General features: G+C 38.9%; 2 protein-coding genes and 1 long non-coding RNA gene across 15 annotated transcripts in view; 1 reads left to right on the forward strand and 2 right to left on the reverse strand.

Annotated features, from left to right (window-relative positions):
• cacna2d1a (calcium channel, voltage-dependent, alpha 2/delta subunit 1a) overlaps window positions 1-16,240 on the reverse strand; it is an 88,723-nt gene extending 72,483 nt beyond the window's left edge. For 4 of the 6 annotated variants that reach the window (XM_015028161.1, XM_015028159.1, XM_015028158.1 and 1 more), the window contains exon 1: window positions 8,089-8,494. In XM_015028161.1, coding sequence (XP_014883647.1) covers window positions 8,089-8,168 — 80 coding nt within the window. In that variant the 5' untranslated portion in view covers window positions 8,169-8,494. Of the gene's footprint in view, window positions 1-8,088; window positions 8,495-13,118; window positions 13,235-13,669; window positions 13,876-14,700; window positions 14,888-16,089 lie in introns of those variants that run through there. The other 2 variants (XM_015028160.1, XM_015028157.1) reach the window with 2 other exon arrangements.
• Window positions 16,241-18,345: 2,105 nt separating this feature from the next.
• On the forward strand, window positions 18,346-24,954 carry LOC106944869 (uncharacterized). Its single transcript, XR_001424431.1, has 3 exons — window positions 18,346-19,338; window positions 24,799-24,804; window positions 24,943-24,954. It is a non-coding gene; the product is annotated as an uncharacterized LOC106944869 (long non-coding RNA).
• The window catches only part of pcloa (piccolo presynaptic cytomatrix protein a), a 52,978-nt gene continuing 46,164 nt past the window's right edge, over window positions 19,443-26,256 (reverse strand). For 7 of the 8 annotated variants that reach the window (XM_015028146.1, XM_015028151.1, XM_015028150.1 and 4 more), the window contains 6 exons: window positions 25,694-25,882; window positions 23,950-24,091; window positions 23,156-23,217; window positions 22,319-22,453; window positions 21,302-21,447; window positions 19,443-20,841 (listed from right to left, as the gene is read on the reverse strand). In XM_015028146.1, coding sequence (XP_014883632.1) covers window positions 20,698-20,841; window positions 21,302-21,447; window positions 22,319-22,453; window positions 23,156-23,217; window positions 23,950-24,091; window positions 25,694-25,882 — 818 coding nt within the window. In that variant the 3' untranslated portion in view covers window positions 19,443-20,697. The remainder of the gene's footprint in view (window positions 20,842-21,301; window positions 21,448-22,318; window positions 22,454-23,155; window positions 23,218-23,949; window positions 24,092-25,693; window positions 25,883-26,256) is intronic. The other variant, XM_015028152.1, reaches the window with a different exon arrangement.

The following is a 26,256-nucleotide window of genomic DNA, read 5'->3' on the forward strand; positions in this document are numbered from 1 at the left end:
AATATGGGAAGTGTGGAAGCCTCTACTGTATCGGAATAACAGGGAGTTGGCCATTCTAAGGTAAAAACCCAGCGCATACAGTGTTCATGTTTTTTATTTTTATTTTTATCCGGACGGCTTCCGCCCCCCCTGCAATGACACGGAGCCCCCCCTAGGGGGCGCGCCCCACAGTTTGGGAACCTCTGCCTTAAGGCATGCTTCACAGCTCTGGCTTTGAAATATTATAATCGTTGTAATTTGGGGTCGAAAAAGGCTGAAATGATCTCGAGCAGCGACACACACGGAGAAGGAAATGTTTGAGGATGTGGGCAGGAATGTAATTGAACCACTAGGGTATAGAAAGTAAGAGCTCCGACTGAGATGTGATGCGGCAGATAAGTTGTGGGCTTGACAGGGTTCTGAAAAGGACAAACATCCGCTTTGTTTCCTTATTTCAGTCCTTTTAGATGGACTAAAAGGGACTGCAGTCTAAAGAGGACTGAACGTTATATGTATTTTATAGGAGTTTCCACCTAAACCTGACAGGCCAGGAACGAGCAGCATTATTTAGAGGAGCAACTAAAAATGCCCACAGAGTCAGCAACACAAAGTTGCCTGGGAACTTTTTTTTTATTTTTTTATACAGTTTAGGGAGCAACAAACTGGAACAGCAAATCCTCCCATGGCTTTGGCCTTGTACAAGGAACGGACAACGACCTTGAGATTGAAGTGTTTGGTTAAAAGTCGACACAAATAGTCGGGAACCTGGCCTTTTAGAGCCCTGTGGGTGAGAACAGAATCTTCAAAACAAATTCTAAAATCCCCCAAGAGCTGATGTAGAGCCTAGAACACGGGGTGACACAAGAGTATTTACTAAAAGTTTACAGACAATGAAATTGGTAATATGTCCAGACTGGTAAAAAAAAAAAAAAAAAAAAAAAGTATGCCAGTTCTCTAATTATGCCTCATATTTGTAAGGAATTCTACTCCTAGATTTTTTCGAACATTGGATTTAGTTACTGCATAAAAAGAAGCAACTCTTCCATAGTTGCTTCGCTATCCATCTGTAGAGGTCTGGTTCTTTTGCAGTTGTGATATATTGGAGGGGTTGTTTTCATTTCATATAATATTCTGTTTGTGTTACGAAACGCCTGCCTTCTGCCCTTAAATCGGTTTGAAAGTTTTCTTTGTTCCATTTCTGCAACGTAATTATATGACCGCATTAATGTGTCTCCAAGACAGAGACACATTCTTGTTCCTCCTCCTTCTGGGCACATTTACAACCACAGATCCCAAACCTGAAACCAGGTCCTCTTGTTAAAAAAAAAAAAAAACATGTTGGTGTATGTTGGACAGAAGGTTTTCCTCGATTCCTTCAGAAAATCTCACCTTGCTTCCCGTTACAATCAAACCTGTGCACATTTTTTTTTTACAACACTAATAGGTCCTTAATGTGTTGACAATTGATGCCTTATTCAGATTATTTTTGTTCAATCCATCATACGTCACCTGTTCTCTACAAGGTTCAAACAACACTACTGATATTTCCCCATTTACTGAGGTCAATAAAGACGTGATTGCAGGCTTTGTAAGTGTCTTCTTGCACCATTATTTTCTATGGCAAACACTGATGTCTCTGCCTCTAATGTTCATTTTCCTCTTAGCAAACCAGCCAGAACGTTTTATTGCAACTCCCCATCCTTAAGCGGAAAAGCAGTGTTTAAGTGAAGCCTTGACAACAGTAATCACAGAGCTTGATAAAGCACTTACACCGGCCGTACAACCGCTGTAAATGAGCCGAGTTGAAATGTTATGAGACCACTGCACAGCGATGAGGACGGTTTGTATGTGTGGTTCACAGCAAGGGCAACCGCACACCAACAGCAGTTTGTTTAAGGGGGGCAATATTTATCTATTTTTTACCATTTTCTTGTGTTGATATATAATTTTTAAGTACAACTATATATATATCAGCGTTCCGTTAGTTGTCCTATTTGTCCGAGGCTCATTATGAAATGAAACACTCAAGTTCTAATTCATCACCATTTATACTAAACTGAAACAAACAAAAACGTACGTACGTCGTACGCTTTGAAGCGTACGACGTTGTAGTGGAGCAGAAAAGGTGTATAGTGCATCTGGAAACTATTCAGTGCTCCACTTTTCCCACTTTTTTTTTTCTTTACATTGCAGCCTTATTCCAAAAATTGTATTAAAATTAATTTCTTTCCTCAAAATTCTACACACAAATACTACGTTATGACAATGTGGAAATTTGTTTTAGTGTTTCGCAGATTTATTAAAAGCTGAAAACCACGAGATCACATTTACGAAAGTGTTCACGGCCGTTGCTCAACTCTTTGCTGATCCACCTTTGGAAGTCACGATATTTCGCTTTCATAAGTGAACCCAGCAGCAGGCTGGGTTTGTTTTTTAATATGTGACAGTCAGAGTACCCAAAGGATACCAAACATCATGAGGGCAATATGTTTCTCAATAAATGTAATTGTATTCTTGTTTGCTTGCAAACATTCTTTGACAAAAACAATACATTTGTGGGATGGGTTTGTGACTCGAAGGCAAGGCCAGATTTTCTGAAGATAATGAGAAAAACCTCCTGTCCGACATACACATGCATCAGCCTGTTATTTTAAATGTTTTAAATAAGATGGCCTGTTTTCAGGCGAGGGATTTATGGGGAAGAATGTGTCCAGAAGAAGGAGGAATGAGAATCTGTCCATGTCTTGGAGTCATGATTACCGCGATCATGTAATCATGTTGCAGGAAACAACCCCTCGCAAATCATAAATAAGGACAGAGATCAGCAATTTACTGAGTCGAAATTTCCACCGCAATCTCAGTGTGTGAAATGACAATTGCAAAAGACTGCTTAGGTGTGGTACATGGGAGGAATTATTTCAAACTGTAAGATATTCAAGATCTACATATTACTTATACATTTGGCCAGCTGTACAGACTAACTGGCCTAAATCACCAGCAATAAATGGTAGTTAATTAAAACCAGAGTTCACAGAGAGTGGTAGAGAAGCCAAAGGTTTAAATGATTTGCAAAAAGAAAACAATGTTAAAATACATTAAATAAGCCTAAAATGAAAATGTTTTTACCAGTTTATTAGTCACACTACGCAGGTAAAAGCTTATTGAAACTGGCCTTTATGAAGCGATTAACTGCTAACTGTATCCAAATAGTTTATTTTCCATTGCCCACCCCTCACACAGTCTCTTGCCCCTTCTTCATGGCCTCTGCTCTGATGACTAAACCTCATCATCCCTGTCACCTTCACACTTCCTGAGCAAACTCGCTACTCATCCATCCATACATCAAAACCACCCTTCAGCTTTACAGCAGACAGACAATCTCTGACGGATGTGTAAGTATAGACAGTTCAGGCCCATCCCATGCAGCCCCCTGGCCAATATGTCCAATTAGCATCAGTCTACTCGCCTAGCCAGGCGAACTCCTGTCAGTGTTGCACTGAGGACCAGCTACAGAGTGTCCAGTGAGGTCACAACACTGGCCATAACAGTTCTCGCATCTCAACGCAACTCCGTTAAGCGGCTCAAAACAAGTCAAACATTATCATAGAACCACCTTTTCTATGCTTCTTCAAGAAACAGATGTTCTGTGGTTTCTCAACAGAGGTGATTTCTGCATCTAGAAATAATGTCATTTGATACTATGACTACTTAACTATTTACAGACTGATTTATTTTCTTAAACTTCCATACTGCAAGTCTATCAGGTTCTATTCCAGCCTCGTACATACTCCATTTGTTGCAACATTACCTACTTTTTAAACTTTTTATTTTGAACTTCCTTGCATCATCTTCACCGTACATAAATGGCTAAGTACATCATGTTGCTGCAATACGACTCAGGGTCAAGCTCTAGTAGTTAAACGCTTCCGTAAAAATATGTAGCCAGTTTATCACATCTAGCTTTTGTAAATTCAGCAACTGGAAGGACGTGAGTGACGGGCCTCGACAGGCCATTTGTCAGTTACAGATCATATATCATGTTAATGTCTAAAAATATACAGAACATTTTCAGTCATATTTTCCAATCCAACTTCCAGACACAGGCAGCCCACTCCACTGACTCTGTGCTGCATCTAACGGAGTCAACTGCTGTATGGGTTTAGCGCTCGATTATACCGACATCTTTCTCTGTAAAGTAACTGTGATAAAAAGCATACAAGTTAACTTACAACACCCTCACTCTACTAGTCTCGGCAAGCATCTGCTTCCATACAAACAGCTGCTAGCTATTCCCACGGTTGCCTGGGCAACAGTGTAATGGAAAATTCTTGGGAATTTCCATGTGGCAAAAGATTGTTAATGCAATAAAGCTGCACTGGAGTTGCTCCCCGTGATTTCTTGTTTACAGACATGCCAGTCTCTTCAGAAACTTGGGACGGGAAACTTAATCTGGATTCTATGTATAGGCAGAGTTTACAAAATTTACAAAATCTCTGCAAAGCTTTCTGCTGCTTTGCACTCCACGGTCATTTTAGCTTTGCCCTAATATTTGAGTAAGACCTTCGGCTTCTTTTTTTCCCGTATAAGAGTGGGGCCTTTCTAAATTTAGAAAGAATGGGGCAAAAAGGAAGTGAAGGAAGACAGAACAACAAAAATCAAAGTCTAAAAGACACTGCATAAGCAAACGAGCTGACACACAAAAGCTTGAAAATCACAGCTAAAAGAACCCAGGACCAGAGCTTTTCATCTGTTGCTTGTTACAGTTAAAATAATCCGCCCCAAACCTCACTCTGCTACCGCTGCCATTTTCAAAGATGACCCGGAAAATGAAGGAAAATTATGTCGTACAACTTTCTGTTCCCGGGTATTTTATTAGATGAGACATTGTCTCTGGGAAGATGCAGAAATATTCAACAGCCCAAGATGTTATTTAATCAAGACGACCTGCCTGAGGCATTTTGACTAGAATCAAAGCGAATATGTATAAATAGCAAAAAAAAAAAAAAAAACTACCAATGTGTTGGACCGTGTGACTGTAGCCAGCATGATTTTCCAGAGACGCAGGCACATTTTCTGGTTCAAATCTTCTTGCACAGCAGTTACATAAAGCAAATACAAAGTATTAATAAGTTTTCTTTGTTGCAAGCCAATTGTAAAATGTTGACTCATAATCACTCTGTGGTTGCTACATGGCAGATTAAAGGCACAATTATATGCATAATTGAGAGTTTCCGTTTGTTGCGTCACTTTATAGTGGATTTAACGATGGGACTACTGACAACAGTGTTAACATCAAGTGTCTGGGATCCAGAGGAAATTACTGCAGGTTAACATTTGTGTCACTCAGGCAAAAGTAGGTTTAATACAAACATAAGTGACATGCATACTTATGTATGTATGTCGCATACATAAGCCGGGCAGAAAGAGGGAACATTAACCGATGAGAAAGATAGTAAGAAGAAAAGGTCAAAAAGGGAAGACAGACATAATCCAATCTCTCCATCTTTGTCCTTAGCGTTCTATGTTCTTAGTGATTTCTTCCTTGAGCAATCAGGATGAAGGTTGTGAATCTAAACGCGATAATCCAAAGGCAAACCCAACTCATCCCCCTGCTCTGAAAAAAGGCAAACTGCAGCACAACTAAACTATAAATCTGGTCTCGTATAACAATGCCTTTGTTTATACTCTGAATGCTGTCTCCTGAGCTGACCTTTCCCCGTTTAAAGCAATCACTTGCATCTGGTTGTGCAGCTCCCTGTGTGGACATCATGTACACAGCCCACAGATCAATCCACTTAGTGCCCATAAAATATAGGGAGTGGGTAGGCGACTCAAAGTGTGACATCATCGCTCCCAGCCATTAGGCTAAGTGCCATCATCGCTCATAGCTCACCACTTCTCTGAGACCAGACTTGGGCTGCATTCAAGAGCAATCCTGTTTTGCCCAGGCTCCCTTGATTGTTGTCAACCTGTTGACTAGCGGTGAAGGGCAGCATGAAGAGTTAACAGAGCTTTCACTCGGGAACTACTTTCCTCTTGCCATGCGCTGCAAATATTGAATTAGCACCAGAGATATCCAGGTCAGAAGTCAAATTTAGACAAGGGCAAGCGACGCCTCGCCTCCTCCCGTAATATCTCCGCCTCATGCTATGAGCTCATAACACAAATTTACATCCTGCAGAGCAAATTACATCATTTCACCTCATGACAGGGAGCGAACCCGTGCGATCTGAAGCAATGAATAAAACAAACTGCACATCTCAGCAACCCGACAAGGATCTGCTTATAAACATTTGGTTAGGATTACGTCACCGAAAGAGGTATAAAACCGTAAAGCAAGGTCAAAATTTAAAGAGTTTAAGTAACAGCTGCACATTTCTAAAATTAGATTCCATCAAAAGGTTATGAGTAGTATATATATATATATATATATATATATATATATATATACACATATACACACATACAGTAATATTTGATGTTTTTGACAAAATTTCTAACAATAAATTTTGATGAATTGGTCCAAGTGACTAAAGCTAATGGCTGGTCATATTAGGGTCAAGATCAAAGCAGATTTCTACACTCTTAACTTGAATAATACTGAATTAACTTTTTGTCTAAAGTTATATTATGCACTAAAGGGTTACATATGCAGCAGCCAAAAATTATTTAGATGGGAAATGAAAGCAGGAGGATTGTGTGTCACCAATCTTCTTCCATCAAACATGCAGTCAGGAACTTGTGAAGCAATTCAAGTTAATAGAAAAAAAAACAAAAAAAAAACAAGTATAGCAATTTTCAAAAACTTCATGTATCCAGCAATAATATTGGTTTTCAACTCTATTTACCTTAGCAGTTACCATGCCCAAAAACTCTTAACTTTATCTTTTCTCTTTACTTTTTACATAAAAAGGACATTAATGATGAACCAATTCCTATCTTCTTTTACCATGGACATAATTATTGACTTCTCTAACAACCCAATGTAACTTAACTTTTAAAAGTTTCATAACATCCTTCAAAAACAGAACCAAGAAAAACATGAACCACTTAAGCCTGTTTGGGTTTGGTACTGCCTAGACTAGTCATTTAGTCTTCAGTATTAAAAAATAAATAAAAAAGAAGAGGCAGCTATAGGATCAATTAATCTGGTTTTATACTAAAGGATGCTATTCTAATATATATATATATATATATATATATACACACACCTGCAGAAGACAACTCTTTGTACCTGTAATTGGAATAAAACCAGATCAGATGATTGTAGAGGTTGCAGCTAGTCTGACATGGGGAGGGACCAAAGCAAACTAAAAATCTTAATCCCCCCCCAAAACAATCATGCTGTTTAAGCAAACATTCAGATTTTATAATAGTTTTCTATCAGATTACTCCGACTTGAAAAGCTTAACACGTTCTATTCTTAACCCACGTTTCACAGCTGTAGTTTCTAAGCTATTCATATTCTGGATACCACAATGACAGTTAAACTTGTGACATCAACTAACAAATGGCATGATTTGGCATTTTATTTGCAATTAAAAGCATAGTTTTAATTTTTTTTCAAACTATATTTGCTTATAAAACATTTGGTTGATTCTTTTTTAAGCATCCTCAAGACCCCCTAACCCCCCCCCCCATTTATTTATTTATTTGAGACCACCAGATAACAATAGGAAACAACACCACAAGAAAGCTACATATTCCCAATAAATGATGCTAAAGGTAGTTAAACTCATAGAAACTTAAATTCAAAGCAAAAGTCTCTTTAAAGGTGCAACTGGAAAACTTTAGACACTGAACTGTCTTTCCAGGATGATGGGTATGACAGCCAGCATGACACATGTCACACCGCTGCAAGCTTATAGCAAGGACAACTAAAACATGTTTCATGACGTCAAATTTGCTTCCTATATCGGACACATGCATTTTTAACAACTTTCACTTCCTCAACTCAGACTAGTGGGGGGAAAAAAAGTCTTAAGGCTTCACACAAGCAAGCGCTCTGACAAAAAAAAAAAAAAAAAAAGCCGTCATTTCCCAGGCGCGCTTTACAGTTACTACCAGAGAGTTTGGAAAGCCAACAGGCTGTTTTGAGGCGATACTCACATCTGGGATGTTGGGAATTGTCCGGGCGAAACAGACGAAAGAGTCGTCAGGAGAACCAACATGCACAGAGAGTAATCCATGGCTTTTTTTTTTTTTTGCGTGTGCGTCTTTGTTCAACCCAAGATGAGAGGGAAAGACGCGCAAAAGAGCTGATCACCAAATCCAAAGCAGCGTCCTCCTCATCCAAACGCCTCACAACGCCATCGGTGCGCGTTTGGAAACAAATCTAATCTGGTCGCTATCTGACTCCCCCTCCTCCTCTTTCTCCTCCCACCGGTGGAGTTGAGGGATTTGCTTTTTTAGGTTCAGACGTGAGATAGCCTACTGTTAAGTGTCTAACACTTGCTGTGGAAGGGTATTAGAGAGCGGTTCAACATGCTTGTGTCAAAGAATAAAAAGAGAGAGAGGGGGAAAAAAAAAAAAAAAAGGGGGAGGGCGCAACAGAGATCGGTGCCCAGTCGCACACTGCAAAAAATACCCCAGTCTGGGATGTCAGACACGGCGAAAGGGCATGTGTGCCGTTTATCACCAGTTTAGTGGGAAGTTAACATGCATGCATATGCTTATTGTAACAGTTTGCGTGCGTGTGTGTGAGATGAATTTGGAGCAAACGTAAAAAAAAAACAAAAAAAAAAAAAAAAACTATGCGGGACTCCTGGGTCTCAGTGTTGCCAGATGGGGACCACATGGCAGAATTGATTGGTGTCTGCGCGTTTTGGCAAAGTGAAAACGAATTTATCATTTTTGTTTCTACTTGTAAACACTGAAAGGAAAATTAAACTAATCTAAATCTCAGCTAAGTCCAAAATTACTCGTATCACTAGGCATGTTAAAAAAAAAATAAATGGGGTAAAAAGTGTTTCGATCAAGTTCTTAATATTGCGGAACAACTTTTTCCATGTTTCCACTGGCATTTTGACAATTTATCTTCTGAGCTCTTAGCCTTTGATGTTGGAAGGGCTCCTTGCCATCACCATAATCTTAAATTCTTTACACAGATTACTATAATCCTCATGTAAGTAGTTACATTTAGTTACCCCTGTCCACTATAGAGTCTACCTTATATTAAAATGTTAGATCAAACTTTGTATAGGTTTTACTTGACCCTCGTTTCTTTGCATCCTTGATAGCAAGACTACATTGCAAGGTGGGCATTGCAGGCGAGGGCAGCTTTGCTGGTCACATGACTTTCTGGCCTCGACCCATAAAGCAGTCATTTGTCATTCAGTCGAGCGTCTCAAGAAAGTCTCACAATTGTCACACTGTTTTGCTATGTGTGTCACTACAAGCCTTCATTTAATTTTTCAGAGTGCAGGGCCTTTGTTTATGCTGAAATGTGATAAATTCCACTTGCTTCAAGGGTTGTGGCAAACTTAATATGAAGTGACATTTCCCTTTCCTGGGAAATACACCGAGGTGAATACTAAAATGCTGTCTCTCTACAAACACTTGTTATAAACCAATTTCCTCTATTATTCCATGATCCGCAAAGTTATTTTCTGTGTAAATATCTCTCGTTTATCTATACTTGCATGTGTATGCAAGTAAATGTGTTGGCGGTGCATTTTAATGAGAGTCACAACAGGCAAATGGAGCAAAATGCTCCTCACCCGCTGTTATTTGAATCACATAAATAGATTTACTGTGCAAATAGCAGCTCATGCTGCCCCTCTCAGGTTTCACTGTAACTGACAAAAGCTGATCCTTTGGGATCTCTTGCTAGGCAGGAAGGGGAGGGGATTAAGGGAGGAGGAAAGCATTTAAAGAGCAACAGCAGAGGGGAAGGAAGTTAAAAATACTTAAGTGTGCAAAAAATAAAAAATTACTTACATTTGTCAAAAGAATAATCTTTTGATTCAAGCATTAACCAATAAATAAGTCATGATTGTTTACATTTTCCAGAAGAAATTAAATGGAAAAAAAAAATGCAACATGTTGCCAGGATTTTATTGAACAGACGCACCCCATCAGGATAAAAACCCAGCTTGAATATTGTACCTAATGATGTTTGAGACAAAAAAAAAGTCTTATAAGAAACTATTCCAGATAATTGATCCTGAAGCGGAATCTGCAAACTACTGGATTTTGGGAATTGTTGCATTTTCCTTAAAAAAATTAAAAAAAAGTTTCCTTTTATTTTATTTTCCAATCATAACCTTAACATATTTTGGTTCATAATGACTGGACAACAGCAAGTAGTGAAAAATATTCAGTGGACATTTCTAGAGGTTTCGTGAATGTCAGCAGCATGGCCCACTATACTCTTAGTTTAACCTGTTGACCAGCAAAGTCCAGTTGGCCGCGGGTTATGTTCCCAGAATAAAGAAGCTGCAGAGGAAGTAAAGTCAACGTGTGTTTGTGTGCAATGACATGTGACACTGCTGTCTGCTTTCTTGGAGCATTAGGAACATCGGTGAAGTGTGGGGTGAGGAGAGGGAAAGGTTGTGGCCTTCTGTCCTCAACCACTGATCGCGTCCACATGCGAAGGGAATTGTGGCCGTTCAGAAACGCCATCGTCTCTGCACTAAACTCTTTCCAGGGGCTAAGCACACATTACATGCATGTCGTTTTGCTGGTGCAAGAAGGAACATTGGTTGGTGATAAAAATCAACCAGTTTGGAAGAAAGTACAAATTTCAATAAAATTCTCCATGCAAAACACAAAGAATTTATTCCGTAACTAGATTAATTGTTGATTTTTTTTTTAGCAAAAGAAGTCAAGCTAAAATGTACAATACAAGGAATATTTTTTTGTCCAATGGCTTCATTTTTGACCTTTGACTTTTTGTTGCTCTTCTAGTCACAACCATAACACTCTGAAAACGGTTGTTGAAATACAAAGAGCTGTTCAAGCTGCAAGACGTGATTTAGCATGATTAAGCTGATCTGTCAGCTCCATCCTCCTTTCGGGAAACTTGAAATGTTACCATTTCATTCCATCGAATTCTCTGCAATACCAGAAAATTGGTATTTCCATCTTGCTGATCCTTCTAAAAAAAAAAAAAAAAAAAAAAAAAAAGGGGGCATTCTACAGGATCTTGAATTCAATTTTACCGAATACATCACATGTACTAACTGCACAACCAATCTTCTCCACCCTTGGCTTCCCCCACAGGCTGTTGAGCTTAATTGATTCATTACATTCTACTGGGCCACCGTGTTACCATGGCAACAAATGACTTCCAAGTTTAAACTTTAATCACCATCACCCCCGCACAGTGTCTTCTTGGCAAGATGATAGGACATGTGTTCCATCGCTACGCGAGTTGACATGGATGGATATCTTCCTCAATAGATGTTCTAAAAGTGAAGGAGGAAAGTTGGAACCTGAAAGAAGAGCATAACGATTTGTACGGCCATGCTTTAGTTCTTTTTAAACCAAGCCTTCAACAGAAGGCACCATCTGTCAACCTTATGAAGTCGTATCATTAGGTGAGGTCAGTTGGAAGGCATCAGGAAGTTGGCTGTACTTCAAAGATGAGAAAGATTGACATTTTAGATATATAGAGCTTTCTTTAAAGTAAATGAAAGGCTAATTTAAATGACAAAACTTTTTTTTTTCTTTTTCTCCAGAATGACTGCAAATATATTTGTTTACATTTGTTTCTTCATTAATATCGCGTCTGCTTCAAATGACAAGCTATGAACAGATCTAAAATGCGCTGCATGTGCTCCAAGTTTCTTCTTGGCCATAGTTGCGACGGTTACACCTTGTTGCCTCAGAACAAATTGAAATGATGGCGGGCATGTATGACATGTCTCACTTGGGACAGGGCAGTCTCTGTACGTACACTCTGTACACTGACTGATCACATTACTATTAGTGAAAGCCTTTCTGTCAGGAGGATAGGTTAAGGCCCAGAGAAGAAGCGGCACGGGGTGAAACAGGCACCAAGTGATGGGAGCTGCCCTCAGGGGGGGGGGGATCTGAAGAGATTTGATGTTATAGGCCGTAGCTGTACTGCATCCTTTCAAGCTCTGGTCTGCGAGGCTGAGGGTTCTGTGCAGCCTTAGCTGTTCTTTGGGTTGCAGACTGCAGACTTTAAAATCCTGTTACTCTTCCAATTTTGGGGGTGACGGCCCTTGAACTAGAGGGAGACTATAAACACTTTGAAGTAGAGAACGTGATTTTAACTTTCCACAATAGTGGACTTTTTATTTCTTATGCGACTGATCCTATCAGTAGGTATAACAATGTTCAGTAAACTATTCCAGCTGCTCATTTTGCTTTTCTTTCACGATTTATTTGACATCAACATTGGCACATTTAAAACCACACCTCCAGAGCCCCAATATTTGACTTCTCATTCATTACCTGTTCTGGTGTTACTAAATCAGGTCAGCCCATTTCAGTTGATGGTTTTATAACCACAGCCAACTGGTGTCAAGTGTGCAGAAAGTAATCCCTTCATTATGGTTCTTCCTCAAGATTCTGTTGCCTGGGATATTCATTGAGGTTGCCACTCAAAATGTCCGCTCTTGAACTACAGGAGAACTTGTTCCATTCACAGTAAAAAGTTGTAGAAGTGACTGTCATGATGCCAATTGATTATCAAGATGTCCATCAAAGACCAGTGGAGACTAGACACTCGCCATTATAAGAATATGGTCACTTTGCTTATCTCTTTAAAGGAATTAAAATTAAATACTTTAAAAATATGCAATTTAGTATTAATTCTCTGTAAACATATTAAATGTTTTGGCATGTTTTACTTCAAATATCTCTTGTTTTCATACAAATAATCAATAAAAGGTGAATATGTAAGTATATTCAGAACTCAGACCTAATACTTTGTAGGACAGTGTTTTGAGGAAGTTACAGCTCCAAGTCTTTCAGGTGCATGTTCCTACCATCTTTGCACACTTTTGACTTAATTTGGTCATTTTGCTAGCCCTTTAGCACGTTTTGATCTAGATTACTCAATTGCCTTGACTCCACCTGTCAATGATTCTGGGGGGGTTGGAATAAATACTTTTAAAACTCATTCTTTGGGGTTTGTCAGCAACTGACCAATCGGTCGTAGTACATACCTCTTAACTGGAGAAACTGAACCTCCATCAACATTGTCAGGATTCATCATCGCCAACACGCTTCGGTCATATGGAGATTTCAAGGAAAATAATAGGAAATCATGGTCAAACGTTGCCTGTGGGGAACATGCAATCCCAACAGCCATTACCCAGAGTGTTTAGAGAGCGGAACACAATTTATTGCATTTCTAAAATCCAAAAAGAGTCTTTACTAATGCACAAAATGGGTCAAGGCCTGCAGGTGACCTCATGTCTGTGAAATGCAACCGTGATGGGCAGAAAATATCATGCGTTTGTCTCCACAAAGTAACTGATACTAATCATCCCATTTTTTTGTCATGAAACTTAGCGATATTCAAATCAAAGATCAATAAGTGAAGGTAGTAATGCATGATTTTGTGTGAAAATTCCAATCATAGCTCTACATCAGCATGAAACCATGTGTTGCAGTAACTGTGACATTTACATTTAAGCACCTTTTTAAGTAATGTTTATTTTTAAGCATTTTTCTGAAGCAAATTTTCACAAGCAAGTATCAAGTTTTTACTCACCCGTTTTGTATGCAAAATGTGTCCGACACAAACTTCCACGCTCGCCTCCAATGAGAATTGTTGCTTTCATTCTTCTTCTGGTTGCGAAAGACTTGGGCTTTAGCACTGCTTTCTCAGTTGTTTCCCGCAAATAGCCTTACAGGCCTGATATGACAGAGTTTTCTTCCCTGTCGTTTTTACGTTAGTGTTGACTAAGGCAAAAATAGCTAAAAAAAAACAAACAAACAAAAAAAAAACAAATGTCTTTAGTAATGCATTGAGTCCACTACCTGAAATGAACTATGTAACAGTGTAACAGTTCATTTGTCGGAGGTGCTCCACTTCCGCATATGGCAGAGCCGGCGACATATCTTCTTTTTTATGGCGGTTGGGAAGCAACGCTCAGATGCGCATTACCGCCATCTGCTGGAATGGAGTGTGGATTGGGAAGCTAAACATATCGGCGTCATGGGATTATAACTTCGTTTATGTAGATCTGCTGTTTTGCAGAAGGATGAACATCATGACAACACCTAATCACTAAATGCTTCTTTAAAAAAATAAAATAAAAGCATTTGAAACATCCACAGATCAGCTGGATTAAATCAGACACAAGTAAACCAGATAAGTTAATTTCTGAAAGTAATTTGTTGTGCTGGATTTTATTTATAGTTAAGTATACCACATTTTTCTGAAATTGTAAAATAAAAGTTCAATATTTTGAGCATATATGATGACAACAATTTGGCCTATCTCACGAGAGTCACTTTAAGCTAAAGTTAAGGCACACTATGTCATCTTCAATTTGGATATCGTTACAAATCAATACAAACTTGAAATTTTGTCCTGGCATTAACATTTAACTTCAGTTATTCCCATGTTTTACAAAAAAATTTAAAAAATTAAAAAAATAAGGCCAGTGTGTTGGCATCTTTCATTTGGCCTGGACCAAATGTACAAATTAACATCTATCCTGTAAACTGTGGCACATAGGAAATAAATGTGTCAAAGTAAGCTCTCTCAAAAAAAGAAAAAAAAAAGACGAAACAAACCTTCTCTTTGGGCGCTGCAAAGAGATCTAACCTCCGTTCAACCGCAGATGAGATGATGCAGCCGGCGACATTGTCTGATGTGGCCCCTCCAGATTTCTGTCGTTTTGATCATCCTCGTCTCTCAGTGAGTTGCTGAAGCAGAATGACAGCCAGACATTTTAATGCCTCTGCCTGACGCAAACTACATCTTTGAAGGCAGAAGGAGAGCACATACACATCTTTACAACTTAAGAATCTCAGAGACCTTTCAAAACAAAAAGGGAGGACACAGATGAGGAATTTCGGAGAGCAAGATACTGTGATGACAAATATGAAGGACAACAGGGAGGGCGGAGAAAAGAGAATCAATCTAACAGAGAGGGACACTCAGGCTTTGATAAAGTCCTCACCTGTGACAAAAAGACACATTCAAGAAGTTAATCCAAAACACATGAAAGCAGTTACAGACTGGATAATTTGACCATAAATGTACTTGCACAGATTCTAACAGCTATAAAATCTTAGAAAAAGAAAAAGTTACTCCTCTTGCTGTCTTGATATGGACTGTCACTGTAACCAAGTAGATTTTTTTTTTTTTATATGATCAAGCTTACTCCATTTCCCCCATCTTGTTTCAAATGCATTCTTCTTAATCGGTGGTATAAAGACTTACGTTCTCTAAGGATCACATAAATGCTTACTTCCATAAAGTATAGAAAAGCCTTGAGAGTATAGAGAGCCTATGGTTTTCAATCTATGGTGACTGGGGTGTTGCTCCATGGAAATGGTGGTGCTCTTGTCATAACGACACACAAATAATATACGAAGTTGCGCACAAAATGAATCAGACAACCAAAATGAGATGCTAGCTTCAAACAGAAGCTGCACAGACCATCAGAAATTCTAATATTCTTGAAAGGAAAAGTTAAGGAAATGTCCAATTTTGACACTTAAAATTCTAATCTCACATTTTTAGAATTAAGTTTATATTCCAGTACCAATTTCTATAATAAACTGCAACCACAGATTATTTTTATTTTTTATACATATACAATAACAAAAATCCTTTCCACAGTAATGTGTGGAAAGAAATTGTTGAGAGGTATCCAAGGAGAGCTTGGATACTTATGCTTATGATGCTGAATATTTTTTTAATATATCCCTGTTCCAACGCAACTGAATCAAATTAATCAGTTGCGGTGATTTATATGAATTACACAAAAGAAAAATGAACAGCTTAAGCTTTTCATTTGTGCTCAATTAATATATTGAGACATTTTGCTGTAAAACCTGCAAAAGATTTCAAAGAACTAGGGGCGGTGGGGGTGGGCAACTAAAATATAAAAAAAAAAAAAAGATCCATTCATACTTCCCAATGATATTTCAATAAGCCCATAACTATACACGTACCTGATGCTGAAACAACATCTGAAGCTTGAATAAGTGATGCTACAGCAGGAGCTGGTAACAAACCCCATCTGTTGACGCCCACGCGTTCCTGAGCAGAAGACTGATCAGCCGCAATCAGCCGAACACCTGCGCTTCTTCAGGGCGCCTGGGAGGAACTTCTCAACGATAAAAAAGCAGCACGATGCCACCTTCCGGAAGCATGTTGTTACTACATCAAAACTGTACCGTAATGTGATGATATTTTCAATACACTTGTTACGCAGTGCACATAGAAGTGAAAGCGTATGTGTCCCAATTCAAGGACAATAGTCCTTTTACATTAAAAAAAAAAAAATACAGAGAAATTGAAAATATCTTAGGTGGGGAGCTAGAGAAACTTATCTCAAACAGGTCAAGATTAATAAATGGCAATAAAAAGCACCTCACTGATGTTATTTGAACAAATTGCATCAGTGCACTTTGGACAACTATGAGGCAAAAAAAAAAAAGAAAAAAAAAAGAACAGACACAAACCAACAAACAAAAATCGGGTTATAAATGAATGCACAATAGAAAATAATTTTTGTACTGATATTTAATATTTAGACATGGGGCAATAGCCATTTTTACAGCACATTTTGCATAATTTATCAATACCTCCTGTATACAATCACAAAACCATCACAGTAGATTTATTTAGTTTTTTTTTTTTTGTCTGTTTACTTACAAGTGAAAAACCAGAGGTTTTACAAGCAAAATCTTTGTACAGTCAGCATACATCGTCATTAATTCAAGCTTTTCTTCATTATTCTCTCCCCCCTCCCCACCCCACCCCAAACCCCTCTATGACATTTTTGCTTTATATCTTTCTATACCTTCTTTCTCATTTAAGTTTTTCTGTAATAATATCTGGACACAAAAATAGTATGAACCACCAACAGAACATGCAACATCCAGTGAGCACATTTAAATTCTCCTGCGGCTAACTCGAGTTGTCACAACAAGACTTGTGTGTTAAGACTGTGTTAACCTTGTGGTGTTCTGTGTAAAGGGTTTGGTTAATCTGGGTCCCTATATGCAGACAAAACATCTTTTTTTTTCTTTTTCTTTTTTCTTTTACAGCCTATCCACTGCACGCTGTTTAAGAGAAAATACATTTCCCTTTATTATGCCCACTAAGACATCCTGTACTCCCCGATCCCCCGTCATAGATATATTTATATGTATGTATAAAAAAACTAAACTATATATTTACAAATGCTAAAAACAGGGAGATGGCATCTTTGTTTGACTCTGTGTGTGAACATGTGGAATCGGTTGTGAGTTATAGCAGTGTGTTTGAGTGGAAACGCAGAAAAGAAAAGACATGGATGAGGATGAGACCACATGGTTCGCTGCACACAGGCACATAAATATCAACAAAAAAAAAAAAAATACAGAAACTTACACAGAGACCTTAAAACAACTATCATTTCATGTATAATGTCCATTAATTACAATCTTTTACAGTCTTTTCTTTTGCTAATTTTTGATATGCTGACTGTAAATGAAACTAACTAAAAGGTAGGTACAGACATTAGGCAAGTTCTTTAGGCAAGTTCTTTTTTTTTTTACATGTCGATTTTAATTTTTTTTTTTTTTTTCCTTTAGCTTCGAGGAATTTCTTGATGTAACATAATATATCTCTGAGTTTCAGGTCCTCCTGACGTTGTAAACAAGCTCTACATTGTGTAAAAAAATTGTTTTCTGTACACTTGATATGTACCGTAAGCAAACGCAACGCAACTCAACATGACACACCGTCTTGCAGGCAATAAATAGGTAAACATCTGTACAGCATTACAAAAATCACAAGTTCAAAAGAAAATGGAACCAAATTAAAGCGAGTAACCAGTTGTGGAGGATGCAGCAGTGCAAATTAGGAAATCAGTGACTTACTTCTGGCGAGTTAAGATGCAGTTCCTTCCCTTGTTTTTTTTTTTGTTTTTGTTGTTTTTTTGTTTTTTACAGTGGATGTTGCATAGAAATCACTCAGGTGTTAGTTTTACTACTTGTTTTAGCTTATGATATTGGATGAACCAGTAGCTCTACCTCTTAACCTCCACTTCTCAAACATAGAGGACATTATAAATAATATTTTTGCTTTTAACTAAAAAAACAGAAAGAAAGAAAGAAAGAAAGAAAGAAAGAAAGATAGACAAACAGCACAGCGTTATAGCAGTGAAGATGGCAGTAGTGCATTTATATGTATTATTGTATCCCACATCTGTTGTTGTCGTCTCATCTTACCACTTCTTTGATTTTGTCACAGTAAAGAAAATTTAGCAGGATGCCTTTTTTTTTTTTTTTTTTTACATTCTAAGCAGGGGGAAAAAAGTGCAAAATACCACAGTAAGCGTGTGTTGTTAAGAGTGCCGCCCATACAAACTGAAGCAAGACTGATGACAGTGACGCAGAAACAGCGTCTGCTGCTCCACAGAATTCTCCTGTTCTTGTTTCTTTGTTACTCTTGGATGTTTCGGATGATGAAACATGTTTAAATATTGCATGAAGGTAAAATGATTATATACAAATTGCAATTTTCAAATGCTGATTTCATTTACTGATTACTGTCATACTTGTAGATTCGCAAAGTGCTTTAAGCCGAACCGGTCCAGCAACATGAAACAGGCCAAAAGATCATAATGGGGGGGGGCACAAACTTAAGTCACAATGTAATGAAATTCAATAACAGATGAAAAAAAAAATCACTTGCGTTTATTTATTTGGAAAGGGTTACAAAGCCATTTGTAACCCCAATTGCACCCCAGTGAGAGCCATTATCCACAACTGGAGGAAAACAGGGGTGAACTTTTCTAATGGCCATTCTAAATTTATTCCAATGACTTATCCAAGACAGCATCTTACAGCACTGCAGGCCTCGTGTGTTCATGATCCAACAATAATAAAATGGCAAAAATGGTATTCATGGAAGAATTCAGAGACCAAAAACCCACTGGTGACCAACAATACTATGGAGGCCCTGCTAACATTTTCCAAAAAACCCCCCAAAACATTCTTAATGGTCTCCAAGACTGTTAGAAAAATTATTCTGTAAAGTGACAAGACTAAACTGAAACTGGGTGTAAAATGACAGCATTTAAGAAAGAGAGTGTCATACTGCTTTTCATATATACTGATGGTAGGGTCAATGTCTGGGGCTGCTTTGTTTGACTTGTTTTTGGTTTAACCTATAATTCTGCTCCGTACTAAAAAACCTTGATAGAACTTGTCTTAACAGTTTCATTTTCATGCAGCGGCAGGTTGGTTATGAAACCATTTTTCCCTCAAAAAAATGAAATCATCATTTGTGAATTTAAAAAAAATAATAATAATAATTTTTATTTCATGACGTTATATTTGTCTGATTTCAAAACAGCTCGAAGTCTCGGAACGTTCAAGTCTGACAAAAACAGAAGAATGGTGTGAACAACAAATCCTCTTTCGCAGCCACTTGGATCTCACAAAGCAAAACAGGAAGTCTACGGTCGACGTCTGACGTTCTACGGGGGCATCGCGGATAAATAAAACCTCTATGTCACAATCGTCAAGACATGATTGTCTGTGATAAAGATATCTATTTATTGAAATATTTTCATCTCCAACTATGACACTTCACTATTTACAGAGTGAGTCTTAAAGGTGTTGCTTTTGTTTTCTTCTTCTTTTTTTAGTGGCAAAGCATGTGGTGCTGCATGCCAAATAGACTCATGCGCACAATATACTGTATAGTATCCAATCTGGTATATATTTATATTAATTCTTTACCAAACAAATTCAGCTAGACAACAAAGGAGAAAAAGTACAGTTGTTCATTAAACCTAAAAAAAAAAAAAATCTAAGACATGCTTGGTTTTCTTCTTCCTTGATCTGGAATGCTAGGTAGGTAGTGTGTTTTGGAAAATATGCCTCCGTCCAAGCATGGAATTTTTTTTTAAAACATCTGATAAATAACTGAGAGAAAGAATAGAATTTTACGCTAATATAATAAAAAAATAAATAGCATTTTTCTGTGGCAGAACCTTCTATGTCTCATTTCTAAAAGGCTTTGAAATTCAATACAATTCTGGAAAAAAAACAAAAAAACAAATAAGTGCTGATGAAAAGACTCATCACTGAATAAAGCATCTGAATAAATTCAAATCTATAAGTGTGTCGATTCCCTGGTTTCCCCCTGTATCTTTAGAGCTAATGGTCCTCTGCTGGGTGGAAATGACTTTGTGCAAAGCAATTGTGTGTGTGCGTGTGTGTGTTTGTGGATTAGTATGTGTAATACCTGGTTGATCTCGACCTCTGCTGAGCCACATCACCTGCCGTTTCTCGTCTCTTCCCTTTGGAAAAACGACGGTGTGTCCCGCGCCCCCTGTAAACGTGTTCGTTTTCATGTAAACGTGAATCCAAGGTCCCTGTGCCGAGAGCGTCATCCGAAACAAGCCCCAAACCGAGGTGGAGTGATTTGGTCTCCTTTTGTTCCATTCATCCAAACGGGACCAGTCTCGTAGATGCTCAGCTAAGTTCCCTTTGATTTCACAACAAACCCATCATTTTTTCTTTTTTTTTTTTTTTTGCTTTAAAGTCTTCGGTGGCTCCCTACGAGTGGATCTGGGCCGTGCTAGCGAGAAGCTTGTGCCAGCCCACAACTCGTTTGCGCAAGTCCATTTTGTCCAGCCACACGTAAGCCTCTCCGATGAGCGTCTTCTTTATGAACTTGCCTCCATTGGACACAAGGAAGAGCTTGTGAAAGAAGAAGGACATTAATACGTCTCACTTTTTTGAAGAAACACATGTGCTTCACTAGCTCTGCAAGAGTTTATTTTTAGACTCTTGTAATGTCCTTTCTCCATTTCCCCATTTTTCCACATAAAAACCTGGAACTTCAGTGTATTTGATTCTTTTTTGTGTGTGTGTGTGTGTGTGACAGACCATCAAAGAAGTAGCAAATTTCTGTGAATTGGAGGAGAAAGGACAAGAAGTCCAGGCTGCGGTTTGTAAAAAGCTGCGAAACGGACACAACTTCACATGCAGTTTGCTTTCACAATGATTAACTATTCAGTATTCAGAACAAACAAAGTCCTGGATACTCTTGCAAGGCATATTACTCACAAAAAATCTGAACATTTATCAGCAGATTGTCAATATTCTTAAATCAGAGACTCGATTGGTGTTGGTTCATGTAAGCATCCAAGTGAGCTACCTGCAGCGAGTGTCCCGTCGGGTTCATGCAGAAGCGGAAAGTTTCGTTGAAGGACGGCTCGCGGTCATGACGACACACCCTGGTCTTCTTCTTGATTATCCTTTTCTGGGTGGCGATGTTCACCACGTAGAGCTTCACATAAAGGTCTGCAGAGACCGACAAGACAGACATCGTCGTGAAAACCACAACTCCAACGGTCTCGCTCTCCTCAAAAGGCTCAAAGGACTAACTTAATTGGCAACAGATATCTCTACGCTTAGCTGTCGCCGCAATAAGGAGGTGATGGTGTGAGTCACCAAGCGACTGCTTGTACCAGTTCACCTATGCTCTTAAAGGAAGGAGGGCTGCCAATCTGCAGATCCCATCTGGAAGCAAATGCAAATTGAAGAAACGACAACCAGCTTGAGCGTCAGAACCCACGGCCAATATGGCAAAATTAAGCCACTGCGAGCGACAATCTGTGCAAAGAAGCCGAGAAAAATCAAAACGTGCCATCTAGAAGCGTTTTGTCCTCTGTTTGTAAATGTCAGACTGTCACTATAGCGTCGCATGTAACATTTACTATGCGTAATAATAAAAATAAACTGTATTGTGTTTAAAACATATAAAACATCTTTTTAAAAATTTTTACTGTATTGCTTTCAGTGTGTTCCAAGTCTCTTTAATATATAATTTTAACGTATTTAGATGAATTTTGAGTGATGTCAGAGGTGATAATGAGGCAGAAATACACATTCCACATCTAATATGTGCTTTTCTTATAAGAGGATGATGTGTGAAGCCTGTAGGGGAGCCAATTTGTTTCGTGGTTGGTTTTATGCGAGCAATTATCTAAAGTAAAGGCACACTAAACATGACTGTAGGCTGACAGGAATATCGCAACAACAGCTGCTGTGCCTCAGTAAAATAGGAAAAGGATTTAAGAGGCCAAGCAGATGTTTGCGTGGGTTTTCTGACTGTCAGGTACGCTTGAAGACCTACACGGCCGCGAGACGCTGCTCAGACGGTTTCGATTACCAGGCAAGTGGTCCGGAGTCTTAAACTTGTAGGTGATGTTGCGACACTGAAGAATCTCCAGGACCAGATGCTCCCCCTCTGTCCTCATCTCTCTCTTCAGAGCGATCTTGATCTCCCCCATCACCTGAGTCTTTCCTGAAAACATACAAAAAAAGTGATGGTGCACAAAGTGGGGGTTCTTGGCTGACACACGACGCAGCCTGATGTTTTCTCTGCGTTCCTCTGCCGCCCTCTTGTGGAATTAAATATTAATAGCGGTAAGTGTGTACAGAAAAAAAAACATCTTTGTGTCACACAGGCAAATAGCAAATGTTGTCTGCCTACTTTGTCTCCTTAATAACTGAACTAATTTACATGGAATATGATTTTTTTTTTAAAAAACAACACTTGTTTTTTTACTTTAATAAATGAAATTATCATTTGAAAACTGTCTTTTGTATTTTACTCAGGTTATCTTTATCCAGTACAAACATTTTTTTTTTTGATCTGAAACATTTGTGTGCGCCTAAAAGCAAAACTAAAAATACATTTATAAGGAAAACACTTTTTGACAGCAATGCAAGTTTTAGTGTAATAAACTAGATTAGCCTCTAAGCAGCAGGTAAGTGTGACCAAAGAGCCCATATTTGCTAATGAGATGTTATGTAAATGAGCATGTGTCCTCTGTGAAAAACAAAACGTAGACGGTTAAGAAGGATCGCAAATTTGCCATCGCTTTCTTTAAAAAGGTCAACGAAAAGAAGATTTCAGTTAACTGCTATTGTAGAAACTGCGAGATGCAGTGCGTTGTATTTAGTACATTTGCTGCTAATAAAGCAACACATAGCCTTGTACAACCTTCACCATCACCGTGTCCCATTGAAGATTTCGTCACATCTGTGCCATTCGGGATCTTCCCACTGAAAACCAGAAAAGAAGAAAAGAAAAGCAAATGATTCATTTGTGCATTTATGTTTATTAATGGTTTGAAAAGCAGCCTGCTATAATCAAAACCTCAAACAAGACAGTTGCGCATTTCAATCAGACAAAGGTCAAGGTTTCGACTTGGCCTTTTCTTTCCACCCTAGGCATTCTCGTGTAGAAATGAATGTGTGTTTATTGTTGCCTCTTGATTTGTGACCTACTTTCAGTAGAGATCAAGATTAATGACAAAGGTCCCGACATTTGACGTGCGTCTTTCTGAATTCATTGACTACATGTCGCAAAGCCATCATTTCCCAGGCAATTTTAAACGAGGCCAAAACTGTGGCGACAGAAACTTCACCTTTAGAACAAACTGGATTTAAAATGGTTCGTGTTGCTTTTTAAAACTCCAGATGTCGGTATTAGTTTGTCTAGTAGTGTTTTAGTTTGTTGATATTGACATTTTTGTGACATGCATTTACATTTAAAACAGAAGAGTTACTAAAAGTCAAGCTCAAATAATTGAATATATGCACAGTTATAATCATAAATCTCTACCATTAGTTACTTATTTTGATTGAGTCTGAGAAAGTAAAATTAGTTGGTTCAATAGTGAAGAGGTCAACTTAGTTAGTTAACATCTTGGCGTACTTTGATACCACTAATCGTTTGATGCCCAGTAGGAGCCCATTTTAGTTGAAATGTATAAAGAGACTGAGCCTACTTACAATCGAGGGACCTGGAAGATTGCACTGTCCACTTCATTCGTCTCTCCTTCTTCATCCAAAAGGCTATAAGCACTACCGCTCAGGCCACTGTCCAACGAGGCCGCAGTAACTGGAGCGTCGCTTGATCTGTAGCTCGACCGAGCTGCGCATAGACACAAGCACAGCCGTCACCACAGAAAGAAAGAAAGACAAACACCGCATCTTGGCTCTGTCCAAGATGTCAGAGCCAAGAAGCATCGATTGACGTCTGCGGCACTGCAAAATCTGTCAAAATGAACAACAATCTGTTACGCTGCGGACAAAAAGGAAGTGCGTTTAAGGAATACGAGAGCAGACGGTAGGGAACTGCACGCAAACGTTCAGGAGGAGCAGGAAGCATGTGGACACACATTTATTTAAAGTCTCTCTCAGCAAAAAACACAAAACAGCGATAGCTTAAACAGAAGAAAAAACAACAACAACACACCACATATAAGATAATGCAGACCACACAAGAGGCACAAAGGTACTACTTTCATTGTTAATCGTCTGTATGAAATCCTGAATGTGTGCAGAACCTGACCATGGGAGATATTACTGGCGTACAGCGCAGTGGGAAACAATTCCTTCTCCCCCTTTATAGATTTTTCTGTTCTTCATTTTCTGTCTCAAAATGAATCCAGATTATCAAACAAACTCAAACATAAAACAAAGATATCCAGAGTAAACACAAGAAGCAATTATGATTTAACTTATTAAGAGTTAAAAAGCTGTCCAATTCAACCTAGCTGCATGTATAAAAGTAATACCAGGCCTGTTAAGGCACAAGTTTACGTTTTTTTTTGGTTTGATTTAATTAGACACAACCAGATCTGAGTACTACAATGACCCAGAGGTGGTGGTAGTTTTGTGGCCTGGGGCTGCTTTGCTGTTTTAGGAACCATACGGCTTGCTGTAAATGACGGAACCATGAAAAAAAAAAAAAAAAAAAAAATCCTGATGGAGAATATCGAGCCATCAGTTTGTACTTAGTACAGCCAGTTATTAGATTAAGGTGCAGATACTTTTCACATACGGTCAGCTTACATTAGATGTTTCCTTTCTTTTTCCTTCTCAAGAAGTGAAATGATCGTTTCAAAACAGTTTTTTGTTTTTTTGCGTTTACTTAAAATATCTGTGCGAAAAACCAAAAGTGAAAAAAAATCTATGGGGGTGGGGGAATACTTTTGTTACTTTTGGACATGACGTGGCATGGTTTACAGTGCTTTTAAAAGCACCCTTTTGATTAATACGGTTTACATGCTCACTGTTTTATGGTTTTACGTCTTAGACTCTTGTTCTCAAACAGGCGGTATCGGTAACGACGCGGAAGTGGCGCAGAAAACGGATCCGTGTCAGCGCTGCTTTCTTTCAAGCCACTCGATGCATTATCACTGACTGATTGCAGGCTTCAATAAACACCACGTTGCTTCACAATTTGAGACCTTTTTTTTTTTTTCTTAAGTGAGTGAAAATTGTGGGTGACCAAGATGGAAGCGTGTCTTGCTGCATGAATCTGGTGATGTGGCTGAGTGCAACTTTCTTTCCACCTTTCCTGTCTCGCTCTACCTCGTAAGACTCCCCCCCCTCCCCTCTTTCTTTCTGCAGGTGTGCGTTAGTAGTACTGCATCCTCTCTTTCTTTCACTCTCTCTTTCTCTCCTCGCTCCCGTCATTGCTTCAGTCACACGACAGAGGTGGGGAGACTCTTGGGGGCAAAACTCTCACCTCCGATGCTCTGCGGCCTCTCCTCTGACACAGCTTTCCTGAGGCTCAGGAGTCTGCCGTCTGCTCTGCTCCCTTTGGCCGACAGGGTCGATGGAAGGGCAGGCAGCCAGTCAGACTGGGGTCTCTGAATGGTGAGCACACCAACTACGCTGTGTCTCTGGTGCCTTAGCGAGAGCTGGCTCCTTTGGCCTGGATGCGTTTGTGTTTTGCAGGGTCAACAGCAGGAAACAAAAAGGTCACGGCATCGCAGTTCAAGGTGTGAGAAGGGAGGAGCAAGATGGAGATTCAGAGCGCAGTTCATCTTCACCACGGCAACCGGCTCGAGTGAGAATCGCATGCAGCCACAGTGCGCAGTGCACAGTCACCCTTCGCCGCGCGTGTCTCGAACGAGAGGGGTGCGCAGCGTCAGCCCGGAGTGCATTGTGGGTCCAGAAAGGGGGTGGCGCACAAGCATGCACAACCAACTCAGTGAAGGAGCTTTTTTTTTTTTTTTTTTTTTTTTTTTTTTTAAAAAAAAAAAAAAAAAGGTGGTTTTTTTTTTTTAAAAAAAAAAATTAAAAAAA

This window comes from Poecilia latipinna, unplaced genomic scaffold (assembly GCF_001443285.1).
Source record: "Poecilia latipinna isolate Pla-1442-1.1 unplaced genomic scaffold, P_latipinna-1.0 Scaffold115, whole genome shotgun sequence".
NCBI lineage: Eukaryota > Metazoa > Chordata > Actinopteri > Cyprinodontiformes > Poeciliidae > Poecilia > Poecilia latipinna.